This window comes from Rissa tridactyla, chromosome W (assembly GCF_028500815.1).
Source record: "Rissa tridactyla isolate bRisTri1 chromosome W, bRisTri1.patW.cur.20221130, whole genome shotgun sequence".
Lineage (NCBI taxonomy): Eukaryota > Metazoa > Chordata > Aves > Charadriiformes > Laridae > Rissa > Rissa tridactyla.
The window spans coordinates 3,786,419-3,799,678 of record NC_071496.1 but is presented as its reverse complement, the minus strand read 5'-3'; the positions used below and the strand labels follow the sequence as shown (position 1 = coordinate 3,799,678).

At 49.3% G+C, this 13,260-nt stretch overlaps 1 protein-coding gene across 5 annotated transcripts in view; it reads left to right on the top strand.

Annotated features, from left to right (window-relative positions):
* The window catches only part of LOC128902051 (CBP80/20-dependent translation initiation factor-like), a 157,347-nt gene that overhangs the window by 23,762 nt on the left and 120,325 nt on the right, over positions 1 to 13,260 (top strand). For 3 of the 5 annotated variants that reach the window (XM_054184380.1, XM_054184378.1, XM_054184377.1), the window contains exons 2-3: positions 6,602 to 6,814; positions 12,199 to 12,282. In XM_054184380.1, coding sequence (XP_054040355.1) covers positions 6,635 to 6,814; positions 12,199 to 12,282 — 264 coding nt within the window. In that variant the 5' untranslated portion in view covers positions 6,602 to 6,634. Of the gene's footprint in view, positions 1 to 6,601; positions 6,815 to 12,198; positions 12,283 to 13,260 lie in introns of those variants that run through there. The other 2 variants (XM_054184381.1, XM_054184379.1) reach the window with 2 other exon arrangements.

Below are 13,260 nucleotides of genomic sequence, written 5' to 3'. Positions count from 1 at the left end.
TATTTGGGTGCGTGTGATAGCACGGTGCTCCTGGTTCTCTTGTCTTTGAAGGCCACAACCTTCAAAGAAACTTGTTGTGTGAGAAAGCGTTTTAGGCTTTCAACATCCATCCAATGGAAGCACAAAAAAACGGCAAAAGCAACCTCTTTATTTTGTTTTCCTTTGCTGATGCCCAACCAGGTTGGACCTTGGGTAGGAGCAAGAAGGTGTGCAGTTGTTGGCTTAATGGTAGGTTAGGGCGTTGGTTTGTCTTGTTGAGTTGGAGCAAGCATTGTATGAGGAAGATCTCTTCATGGGCAGCAGTCTGGCTGACAAGGTTGCCATGTCAACATGTTTTGGACCAGAAGACCCCACTCCTCACTTCAGGGAATGATGTTTGTATGGGCCTGGAGTGTCTGCGCCCTTGGGATGGCTGGGGCACAGGTGGGTCCCACCCCAGGGGAAGAGCGGTGTGTGGTTGCCCTGTGGTGCTGCCTCAACATGGCTGAGCTGCTGCAGTCCAGGTTTTGGAGAAGCTTTGTTCTGGTGGGCTGGAGAGAGGACGGCTGGAGCATCTGCCCTGGGGGAGGACGTACGTGTGAGGTCCTCTCACCCGGGCCACAGTGAGCTGATGGAAGTGCGTTCCCATCCCTGTGTGCCTGTCATCTTCTCACCGTGGACCCACCTTCCTTTTCTTATGTCATTTTGGTTGCAAGTTCCCCTGTGCTGTTGCGTCCCACCCATCTAGTCCACACTGGTTTCTCTCTCCATTGCTGTTCTTCACCGATCAGACTCACCACTTGGTTCCTCAAGTTCAACACAAGCCTGGAGCACCTATTGGAGATGGGGTACGTGTTGGGCTTGACACCCTGAGCCATGGGCAGGCCCATAGGGTGGGCTGGTCTGTTGTGTGAGTGTTGCTTCCACCTTCCGTCTACTGGGCGAACACAGAAATGTCATAAAAAAAAATGCTTGTTCCTATTGAGTTTATTTGCTGATTAAAGCTAAAACTATATAATTGCCATAAACTGTATAATGTTACTAAAGCAAGAACTCCATTTACGTCACTCTTTGAAATAACAGCTATTAATAATAATAATACATTACAGTAAAGCTGATAATTACTAAGTTCTAATAAGCAGTTTGCACATCTCTGGACTTTTTTCTGTTGGTGGATCCATGTTTCATGGTCATAGTAATGAGCACAGCGTGGGCTTCGTAGGAAAGGCTTGGAAGGTAATTTTCAGACCCCCAAAACTTACAGACTTTGTGCCTCGACAAAGTGGTGAGAGGAGGAGAGAACGGCGGGGGGGAAAGAAGGTTTGAGGTTGATCTCTATTAATTATCATTAAGGACCGTATCTGTTATCTGGGAATCCTTGGTGGTGCTATGCCAGCGCAGATCCAACAGATCACCAGTCCCTGAAGAGCTCTCAAGAACATGCGTTTGCTCAGTTTAGGAAGCCATCAACCACTTTGATCCTCAAATGTCGGTTGTTTTTTTGTTTGAAAACCTCTTGTTCGTACATGTTTTGAGGGCGAGGTGAGAAACCTGCTCCAGGCACAGAGGTTTCATGACACGCGGCACCAAGAAAAGCAGGAGACCATCCAGCCCATGCCACCTTCCTGGCGGAGCAGGTTAATTTTGGAAAGGGAGAGAAGATTTAGCGTTAGTGTGGAGAGTAAACCTTTGTGGGTGGGCTTGAATTGGTTTGGATCTAGGTGGCTGCTTCCCTTCCCAAGGTGTGGCCACCATTTGTGCTCCAAAATCTGTCCCTCTTGAAGGTCCAGGCTGCTTGAACCAAGAACCAGCTTGCAGGACCCAGAAAATGGGCTTCTGTAAACCTGTGATTGGTTCGGGTTTGTTTTGTCAAGTACATCTTATATACGTGCATCTCACGCTTGGTAGAATTAGGTAGAGCCCAGAAATCAAGGGGTGACAGCTGAAAAAAGCCCTGTCTTGACAAAACTGCTAGAGGACGGTGACCAAAACAACTCCCATCTGAGCACTGGGACATCTCTGGGCAGGCTGGGGGAAGGCAGTTGCACAATAACTGGGAAATACTCTTCTAAAATGGGTGAGACTGCCCAGAATGAAGTATGGAAAGTAGTCTGAGAGAGCGACGGAGGCTTTCTTAAGCGATGAAGTGCCTGAACATCATCTCATGGAGTCGTGAAACCATTCAGGTTGGAGAAGACCTCAGGAGGTCTCTAGTCAAACCACTTGTTGAAAGCAGGGTCAGCATCAAGTTTGGGTATTATGCCACTGCTGTAGTGATCAGGCACGTGTCGTCCTAACCATGACCCCTGATATAGGAAGGGAGCGTGGGCAGAAGTGGAATTCAAAGGACAAATTCAGAAAATTCAGAGATGGTTTCTAGCAGGGAGTGCCAGGAGATGCCATGAAGTCAAGATGTTCCTCTGCTTCTTGAGCCTTTTTATTGACGGCTTCTGTTGGGTGATGAAGGCATATCAGCAGCGGCCCCAGCACAGCCGCCACGTTGGGATGTCCACGTCAGTTGGCCGGTCTCTGTGTCATTACGTGATTCACACTGACTCTGTGCAGACTAAGCACATAAAGAAGATTACAGACCATGACTTGTTAGTCTTTTATCTTATTATAAGGGTTAGATGTCAACCAACTCGCAGTCCGTGCCTAGACATCTGCTCTAGGGATCTTTGTGTACAACGATGGTCCTGTCTCGGGTGTACGTGGTAATTCATCGCCCTTAAACATAGAGGAGTTCTCTTTCTGCAAAGTTCTGGTTTCCTTTAGAGAGGCATGAAGCTACTGCGAGATGACTTGGTTTTGGTTTCCTACCAAAGATACAGAAATGTCTCAAATACGCGGTTTGTGTTCCTTTGCTGGACCTGGTGACTTCTGACAAACCTGTTCCCTTTCAGTCCGCTGTCTCTCCTGTTGCTAACCAGCAAAATGCTGGTTGAGCGTGGTGGTGAGCACCCCGAAAGTGGAGTCGTGTGTTAGCCCTTGCTCTGCTTTATCGTGGGTGTTCAAGGGGGAGCATCCCCTGGCCTTGATTTTCCTCCAGTGCCGCCTTAAAAAAAAAAAAAAAAAAAAAAATAGGCAAAAAAACCTTTGGGTTTGTGTTGTGTGGCCCCAGGGGATGGAGGATGCCCTGCTTTCTCCATCCCAAGTGATGCCACCTGTATCAGCTGTCCTCTACCACATGCCATCACCTCCCCACGCGCCATCGTGCCCTCTGGGACTCGTTGCAGCCACCTCTTCTCCCAGCTCTTTCTTTAGCACTTTCTATGTAATAATTGGTGCTTTCCATATGGTAATTGGCACTAATTAGCTAAAAGGGGAGAGGCATGCCCTCCTCCAGGGCTCCATGCTCTCTAGGGCTCCTCTGGTTTTTTGGTTTTTTTTTCCTTGTCTATTTTTTTTTTCTTCCTCCTTTTGAATACGCCACGTGATTTTTGTTCAGGAGTTAATGTGTGATATTGATCTACATAATGAGCCTTTTTGACAGTCCGGGCACATTTGGGAATAATTCCTTGAGCAGATGAAATCCTTAGGCCAGAACTGCTCGTTCTCAGCAGTTTCCAAATGAAGCCACAATTGTTCAGAAGTGACAGATGAGAAATAGTTCAGGAGCTGGGAACAGATTTTTTTTTTTTTATTTTTTTTTTTCTCCTTCCCTTCCGGGTGGCATGTGACTCACTCCAAATTTGCTTGGTAATTTTCTACTTGTCTCAAAACAGACTGTAAATACCAGTTCTCGGTGAAGGAGAGGGTGAGGGATATGAAGTCTTGGCGTCCTGCAATGTGGTGGGATCTCCTGCGTCTTTTCCCTCCCAACCGCAGGGAAGGAGGAGTATGGGTCTTACCACAAGACCTTGGTCCAGAGCATAATTCATGTGAAATGTGCCCAGCTCAGGTACAGGAGTTGATGGTTTCTGTTCTTCTAGGTGTGTCGTTCAGCCGTGGAGAAATAGGAAGGAGGAGAGGGCTTGGTCCAAGCTCCCTCTGCAGCGGTTGGATGGGGGACAATAGGGATGCTGAGCCCCCTCCCCATCACTCAGCCCAGCTTCTCTGGATGGGGGATGCGGATCTTGGGGTGAACTCGGAGCCAGCACCTGACCGATGGCCAAAGAAGGGGTGTCAGCCCCCCAGAACGGTCCCATCTCCCACAGCAATGAGTCACAGAGCTTTTATGTCACATGGAAAACCCTTTAGTTTTTGATGGCTCTTCTTGTCCTTCTTGCTGCTGTGCGTTCAGCCCATGTTTGCAAACTAAACAATTTGGTTTGGGTCAGTACCCCAAGGAGAGACCTCCCAGAAATCCGGTGATGTGTGCTTGAAGTGTGGGGTTTGAAGAGTGTCACCTGCAGGTGTTTGTAGCTGGAACGGTCCCCGCTGCCCACTCTGTGCCCCTGGGCACCCCAGACCTGGGCAGGGGAGAGGACCATGTGAGAGGGTGGTTTGGGTGGCGGCAGTCCCCTCCTCAGAGCAAACTGTACCTGTCTTTGCTCACATGACCGGATGCGTGGTCCTCATGGAAGCTCTTGTGTTGACCGTACAGTGTGCAGCTGCTGTTAGATGTAAGAGCTGTGGCTCCTTGCTCTGACCTGGGCTTTGGGAGTCTTTTAAACCTAAGCCATGTTTGAAGAAGCATCCATGGTCACCTTCATCCGAGTGAAGTTCTTCTGGCGCTGTTTCCATCTCAGGAGACCACAGGAGGACTTCTCCGTGCCTTTTGTTTGCCTGTGGAGCGTACCTTTCATTTTTGTCCCTGGTGATGGCGTGCTCTGTGGAGCTGCCCTGTTCTCGGCTGGAGAAGATGGCATTTTAGTGAGTTGAAGGGGATGTTCTGCCTGTTGCTGGAAAACAGCGTTGGCCAACGTTCCGAGGAGTGTGTTATCTGGGATGGATGTGCTGTGATCGCACATAGTGATCACAGGAGCATCCACCTGAACGTCATCAGAGCTGCCCTTGCTGGCAATGCTGCGTTTGAGGTTTCATCGGCTTTTGTCATTAGATGCACCTCTTCAGATGATCTGGATGTCAGCTATCGATGTCCTTATGTGTTCATTCCCCGGTTAAAGGCTAACTGCAGGACTTGCTAAGGTTTTTAATTCACTATATGGATCAGAGGAGATGAAAGTGACTTGAATTCAGTCTCTTGTATTATTTGAAGAGCCATATGTGGGGTGGTGTATCCATTCTCCGTGTGTTGGCTTAGGAGAGGGGCTGGGGATGTAGAGGGGTCTGGCTTTGATTTGCAGCACGACTCTTAATTCCTTGATGATCTGCGTCCTAAACAAGACTATCCTAATAGGGTTTGCAGTGTAAGCCCCTGGATAATGGCTTCTTATTCTGCTAGCCATAATCTACATATACATATTTAGGAGATGGCTGTGCTCCTAGAGCAGACACCGGAGAGAGGGATAACCGGGGCTGTTGGGACATTTGGGTAGCTGAATCGAGCCTTGAAGGCAATGACTGAATTTGAATATACATCGGTTTCCATTTGCACGCTCTTCTCTTTCTCCTCTGCTCTGTATTTGGACTTTAACCGGTAAGAAGATGTTCCAAACCTCCATACAGAACATTTAGTGATTCGGGCTCCCACCTCTGAAGGTTTGCGTCTCGGCTGAGCTATCTGCTGATAGTCCAGAGTCAGTTTGCATCCTGAGGATGCTTTATCTTAAAAACATCATAAAGCCCCGATGTCTTCTATAGAGCCGTTCTCCAGCAGAGCCTATCTCCCTGGAAGCGCTGGCTCCTCGGAGCCAGGAAAGGACCTGTTCGTGTTGCTCCGGCCAGCGAAACCATGGATCCACGGCACTTGGCGGTCTGGCAGAGTAGGACTGGGGTTGGGAGAAGGAGGACCCATGTCTGGTCAAGATGAACATGAGCTTGTGTCTCCATGGAGGTGACACCTTTGCTGTGACAGGGGCTCGGGGCTGTGCTGGCTCGGAGCTCAGCTGGAGGCATAGCACCGTTTCTTCTGTGGCGCTGCCAGTCAACTGGTTGATGCAGAAGATGCTTTGTTGTTTTGCAGGGTTTTCCCCTTTTTTGCTCTTTCTAATCCATTTTTAACAAGGAGAAGTTTTAAAAATAAATTTCTGGCGTGATCTCTGTTTTCACGTCCGCGTGCAAACCTCCTCGCTGGACCATTTACAGTCGCGCCGTTGACTCAGCAGCATTTACTGCTGCCGTCCTAGAGAAGCTTTTCAATTATCATCCTCTTCCTCGCACCCCTGCCCGTCATCCCCACCTTATCGCCCTTATCCAGCACACCCAATGCCCTGGGCTTTTTAAATTAAGCATTTTCATCGGGGGTTTTCTCTTGTGCGTGTGTCTGGAGGTTTTCAGTACTTTGGGTTTTGAGAAGGAGGATAAGCAAGATGTCTGTTATTGTCTTTAGATGTAGAAATATTAGAGAAATGGATTTTTTTATTTTTTTTTTTCAGTTGTGCGCGAATGGAAGCTCTAAATGTGACCACCTAGGATTATTGTCAATGTTCTCGGATGTACAGCAAAAGTATCCTGCCCATGGTAACTGGCAGGCTTTGGCTACTGTTTTTTAAATTTTGTATAATTACTGGGAAATCATTTCTTGCTTTTTTTTTTTTTTTTAATTTTACTTTCTCAGGCCCCCTCCCTTCTCGGCGTCTCTCCTGAAGGGATGGAGAACTCGTCAGTGGCATCGGCCTCCTCGGAGGCGGGGAGCAGCCGCTCTCAGGAGATCGAGGAGCTGGAGCGTTTCATCGACAGCTACGTCCTGGAGTATCAGGTCCAGGGGCTGCTGACGGATAAAACGGAGGGGGACGGCGAGAGCGAGAAGACGCAGTCCCACATCTCGCAGGTGGGTGAAGGGCACAGCGTGGGGTGGGAGAGGGCCTGGGGGACGGCGGTGGCTTGTCACCTGGATTGAGGATGCACACCCAGCTGGGAGCACCTTTTCGAGAGTTGGGGTGTAAAGCAGGACATAATAAAAGGTTGGAGTTGGGGCACCTTGCTTGTTCAGCCTGATCTGAGGTCTCCAACCAGTCGGTAGAGGTCTCCTGTCAACTGGGTTTTGTTTTTCCATGGTCTCAAGGTGCGAGACCTGAAGCTTTTTGACTTCTGCAAGGTTCCCATTTATAATCACAGAATCATACAGAATGGTTCGGGTTGGAAGGGACTTTAAAGATCATCTAGTTCCAAGCCCAATGCCCTGGGCAGGGATACCTCCCACTAGACCAGGCTGCTCAAAGCCTCATCCAGCCTGGCCTTGAACACCTCCAGGGACGGGGCATCAACAGCTTCCCTGGGCAACCTGTTCCAGTGCCTTATCACCCTCACAGTAAAGAATTTCTTCCTGAAATAATAAGTGAATAAGTGAAGGACGTTTCGTTTGTAAATGAAGCGTGTGTCTCTCCATCCCAAACACCATGCTGCTTCACCAGAGTGGAAAAATCCTGGAGGGATTGAGAAGAGCTGCAGGGCCTGTGGTGGGGGGATGCTCAGAGGTGAGATGGGCTCCTGTCCGTATGCACAGGGGTGTCCATGAAACAACCAAGACCAGAAGGTCAATCAAAAGCCCCAGATGCTCCCCAAAAGTGTGGTTCTTGTGGGCATTTTAGTATGTGCAATAACTTTTTTGCTTGCTTCGTGGCTGTTATGTCAGAGAAGGAAATCGCTGTATTTCAGAGGGATGGTTTTAGTGAGGATGTGGCTTGGTGTTGTCATTAGGAATGACATGGTCCTAGTTGGGTGTGTTCCTAAAATGGACGTTTTAGATCCAACACAAGGAGAAATTAAACCTCCTGAACTGTTGTTGTTGTTTGGAGGGAAATCGTTTGTATTCTGGTGCCACGGCGTGACAGATGCATGGCGAAAATGTGAACTGTTGAAGGGATAAGAACCCCATGGTGCAGGGAGTGGGGAGCTCCGCTCTGTGCCCTTGGCCTTGTAAAGCTGCCGTGATCCTTCATTTGTGATAGAGGTGCTTTCCTACCCTGCAGGGTAAAATATTTCGGTTAGAGACCACTTACATACTGGTTATGTGGACAAAATAAGAATAATAAGACTGAAGGGTCATAAGAGTAAGGATGTGGCCGTCGTTGGATAGCTAAGATGTGTTTGAGCTGCTGGAGGGATCTGCTGGTCTGATTTGGGTCTTCATCTCTTCATGTGAAGTACGAGGGAGACTGATCCCGAGCAGAGAGATCCCCAGACCGCTTTGCATTAAGCCTTAATGTTAGCTTAACGGCTAATGAGATTGTGTGGCGAAGCCGAGCTGGAGGTACCGTGATGGGGAGAAGGGCAGAGTCCAGGCGGGGTTTGTCCAGGACCCACGACCTCCTCCAGCATGCAGAGAAGTTTTGTTGCAGGTCGTTTTGTCTCTCATTTCACACTCAAAGTATATTAATTGCGTACAAATGAGGCCCTGCCTCCCTAAGGGCTTGGTTTATGCCTTTAAATTGGGAGGAGTGGTTGGGGTAACGAGGGCAAGGTGCTCTCCTAGTAGTTCCTGAGGTGCCTGCTTCTCCCATCCCATGCACCTCAGCGTGCAAAAGCCAATGTTCCCAAGTCCAGCAGAGGGGAGTTCCATGTGAACCTCATGAAGCTCAACAGGGCCAAGTGCAAGGTCCTACACCTGGGTCAGGGCGATCCCCAGTAGCATGGCAGACTGAGGAATGGATAAGTTGAGAGCAGCCCTGCCATAAAGGACTTGGGCGCACTGGTGAGCGACAAATTGGGCATGAGCTGGCAGCGTGCGCTTGCAGTCCAGAAAGCCACACGTATCCTGGGTTGCGTCACAAGAAGCATGGCCAGCAGGTGAAGGAAGGTGATTCTTTACTCCTAGCTGCCTCACCTGGAATACTGAGTCCAATTCCGTTCAAGAAAGACATGGACGTGTTGGAGCGAGTCCAGAGGAGGCCACAGAAATGGTCAGAGGGCTGGAAAACCTCTGCTGTGAGGACAGGCTGAGGGAGTTGGGAGGGTTCAGCCTGGAGAAGAGAAGGCTTCGAGGAGACTTCCTTATTGCAGCTTTTCACTGCATGAAGTGGACTTAGAAGAAAGACTGAGAGAGACTTTTTACCAAGGCCTGGAGCGACAGGACAAGGGGCAACAGTTTTAAACTGGAAGAGGGGAGATTGAGATGAGATATTGGGAAGAAATTCTTTGCTGGGAGGGTGGTGAGCCCCTGGCCCAGGTTGCCCAGAGAAGCTGTGGCTGCCCCATCCCTGGAGGGGTTGAAGGCCAGGTTGGCCGGGGCTTGGAGCAACCTGGGTGTGGTGGGAGGTGTCCCTGCCCGGGGCAGGGCGTCAGAACTAGATGATCTTTAAGGTCCCTTCCCACCCAAACCATTCTGTGATTCTATATATGAAGGATCCTATCCTTATCTGATATCAGGAACGTTTATCTGATTTATCTGAGCCGTGCAGGTTTGCTGGAGCTGAGGATCTAATCCAGAGCTTTGGACCCTTTATATATTGGCTCGGTGTAAAGAAATTATCAATCAAAGGAACCTTTTTAAGAATAGATTTTGCTGAAGAGGTGTTTTAAATTTTGAGGATCAAAGCTGTTAGAAGTGGGAGAAACTAAATTTAAAAATCAAGTGATCCGAAGTACTTTATCGTGCATTTTTTTAACCTAAGGCTGGAAAATGGCCGTATTTGAAGTGACGCCTTGGAGGGGCTTCAGGTCAAACAGGCAAGTGCTGCTTTATTTAACGTGTCAAGTTTAGAAATACTACTGAATTAGAAATAAATTATTAGGCAAAGTTTTACAACCACTTGGAGCCTGTCCACGCTGCTGCCCATCTTTAGGACAAAAGCTGCTAATTCTCATGGCAGCCCAGGTACAATTTTTGCGTTAAGGTCCTTGGTTGCAACGACCAAATCCATTTTCCAGTTGTGGAAGTGGGATTTTAGCTTTCCTTCCTGGCCTACCCTGAAAAAGAGGAGCAGCGGGGTTTTTAACGTCAGTTCTGGGAATGCTGTCTTTAAAAACAGTCAGGTTTTATTTTAAAAGAAAAATGAATAACGAAAGACCTGAATGTTGAAACCTTTTAATTAGACCCCTTTTAGTGGCGTCTCAAATTAAGCAACTAAATGTGGTTGTACCCCAGACCATTGGTGTATAAGTTTAATTAGGATTTCTATCTGAAGCTCCAGCAAAACGGAGTGTTTCGTATTTTTAGGGTTATATATGGGACAAGAAGCGAGGATGGGCTTTTACATAGGTCACCTGCTTTTGTGGAGCCGTGTCTTAAGGGATGCGTTAGGAAGGAATTACCTGTCTCCCGAAGATGTTGGTTTTCCCCACCTCATACCCCCAGTTTCTATAAGAAATAACCGGGAATTTTTATTTCTGATTTTTCTCTTCCTGATCACTTCTTATCAAAGCAAGGAATAAACATGCACGTATCCTGCAGCTCGCTGGAGTAACCCTGGCGGAAGCCAGCCTGATTTGAAGGTGACGCGTTCCCTCTGAATGAGAGCTGGAGGAAAAAGGATGGGTTTAGGGGGAAGGTGCTGGACCGAAACCAAGAAAATTGTTTTTAACTGCAAGGTTCTGCCAGCAACTTAATCTTTAATGTTGGGCAAGTTACTTAATCTCTCTGTGGTTCATTTCCTTGTGGCTGTAATAATGTTTTCCCCGCGCAAGAGAGGATAAATCCTCTCACCCATGTGTGTAAGATGCTTGGATGGTACCACATCCCCAAATTAACTGCCCTTCTTGCCGGGGGAAGGAAGGAAAGGCACATTGTGTGCTCCTCCATCCTCCACACCACCGGCCAGAGGAGCTGCATCCATCTCCAGTCCAGAGAATGCTAGAGTATGGACGTTTCCATCACGGGAGTGTCTCCAGCCTTGAACCCACCGGGAAAAAAAGAGGCAAGTCAGAGGGAAAATGCAGGTTTTTTTCGGCTGTGGACGTAATAATGGGTGAGCTGTAGCTTGAGAGAACTTTCCAGGCATGTGGTTGCACTCCAGGTTGTTAAAGGAGATATGCATAGGTCTGGCAGAAGGATCTCAAGCGTGATAGCATCATGAGCTTCTCCAGGTAGGTCAGCGGAGGTGGCAGGAGAGCAACGGGCAGCTCATTAAAGAGCTCATTAAAGACAAGGCTGCTGTTTGCCGTCTGGTTGAGGTAGCGCGGGCTCTCCGATGAGGGCAGAGCTGCGCAGGGATGGTGAGCAGTTCGACTGGTGGCTCTTTCTCTTAGTCGCGAGCTCATCCGTCCTTGTCAAGAAGCTCTCAGGTAGTTAGTTACTGGTTGGACAGAATTGGCTTTTCGTTTTCTTGGAGCATCAGCCTTGGTGACAGCATCCCAAGGGGTCAGTGTCTCTGGAGCAGCCAGGTACTTCCAGGATGAAAGACCTCAGAAACGGAACTGGTCACCAAGGTTCAGTCTCAACTTTGCAGGGGGACAAGGAGATGACTTTAGGATTAAGCAGCGTATTTTATGTTGGTTTGCTTGATTATTATTTTTTTTTTCTTATTACTTTAGTTTTTCCCCAGCATGATGCAACCCTTCATTTCTCTGGGGGAGGAAAAAAAACCCCCAAATGACCCCAAATTGAATTATTTTGGTGGAGGCACCTTGCTGTCAAACCCTGTGGGAAACGGCGGGTCATATTCCAGAGCTACTGGCCTCTCCCTATGCCTGGGAAGTCCCCCAGCGCCCATGTCCTTCACCGTGGGGTGAAGCTGGTGTGACAGCAGGGCTGACATCCAGGCCGCACGTCACAGCGGCGGCATACGGCAGCGGCCAAACCTGCAGCTTTGAGCTCTGTTCTCTGCTTTGTTTAAAATAAAACCACGAGTTTTTGGCAGCTCAGGACTCTTGTCTGTCGCAGAAAGCGAACAGAGTTGGGAAAAGCAGAGAATTCCCAACTTGCCGTGAAAAAGAAGAATCGAGTTAAGCTGTCCTTGATCCAGAACGCACGCCTGGGATACCAAACACTGTTGGAGCCTGCAAGGAAATACTGGGGATGGTTTTTATTGCAAAGCATCGTTTCAGGTGCCTTCCTGCAATTGTTCCCGCACCTTCCCTCCGCTCGCTGTTGGCGGGTGGAGCATTTCCGAGCCAAAGCCTTTGGAATCATCCTCAATAAGGGGGAGGCGGCACGTGTACAGTGATGCCCACAGCCGGACGGTGTTTGCTGTGTGCTGTGGACTGACGCAGCGGTTTTTCCCAGCCCGGCTATTATTTTACACGATCCCTTTTTTTTTTTTTTTATCCCTTTTACAGTGGACGGCGGATTGTAGCGAGCAGCTTGATGGCAGCTGTTCCCCATCCCGAGGGAAGGGCTCGTCGTCTCACGAACACAATCAGGTAGGGGTTGTATTTCGCTCTTCCTCACCAAGCTTTTGCTTTTCTTCTTGCACTGCCTCATCTGGCAGCGTGGAGCCTGCCCACGCTGCCAGCTTTCCCTCTCCCGTGGAAGGGGAGACGCGTCCCTGTGCTCGGCATCCGAAGGCTCACCCCCACGGAAACCATGGGAGACAGGCAACATCCCGATGTGCGGACGGATGCTTTGATGTGGAGCTTATTGCTCTGTGATAAAGGGGGGAAAAATATGGAGTGTCCTCTTTATTCCTGAAGAGCTTCTTATTGTCACCTGTGCAAGGGACCTATTTGGAGCATCGAAGCTGGCTTGGAAGCATGAGACGTAGCTGGGATGAGGGAGGTTTGCGTCGCCGTGCTTCTTGGTTAGGTGCTGGAGCACAAGGGTGGCGTTGGAGGGAAGGGGATTCAATAGCTGCGAGGGTGAACTGGGCGAAGAAGCGGAACTGCGCGTGCTGAGAGCCGGTGTTGGGTTTGCAATGACAGAAGCCGGGTGTAAGTCAGTTTTGGTGGTTGCACGTGGTGCGAGCATCAGTGAAGAGTCTTTACCAAGTGCTGCTGGCGTCGCTGGAGGTGGCTGTCCCTCCTCTGTGTGAGCACTGACATGGGAGAGGGTTGGCAAGGACAGAGGCATGGGTTTGACTGTTGTCACCTGGTTGAGGAGCTGCTTTGCCACCATGCGACCATCAGCTTTGTAAGAGCGGCGTTCGCCCGAGGAGATACGAGACCAAGGAGGTCTGAGCTGCAGGAAAGGGTTGCAGTTGCTGTGGCTGATGGGTGTCCCACCTGGAGAAGTGGCTTCGGGCTGGTGGGTTTGGTGCTCTTGCCCTGCTTGATGTCCTCCAGGCTTCTGTCCCATGCGTGGGATCCACGAGAAGGAGCGTGGGAGCCCCTTGCAGGGTGGTACAAGACGCCGTGCCAGTCTGAGCAGTGCATAGTGCAGCTCCTGTTTTGGACGCAGCTTCT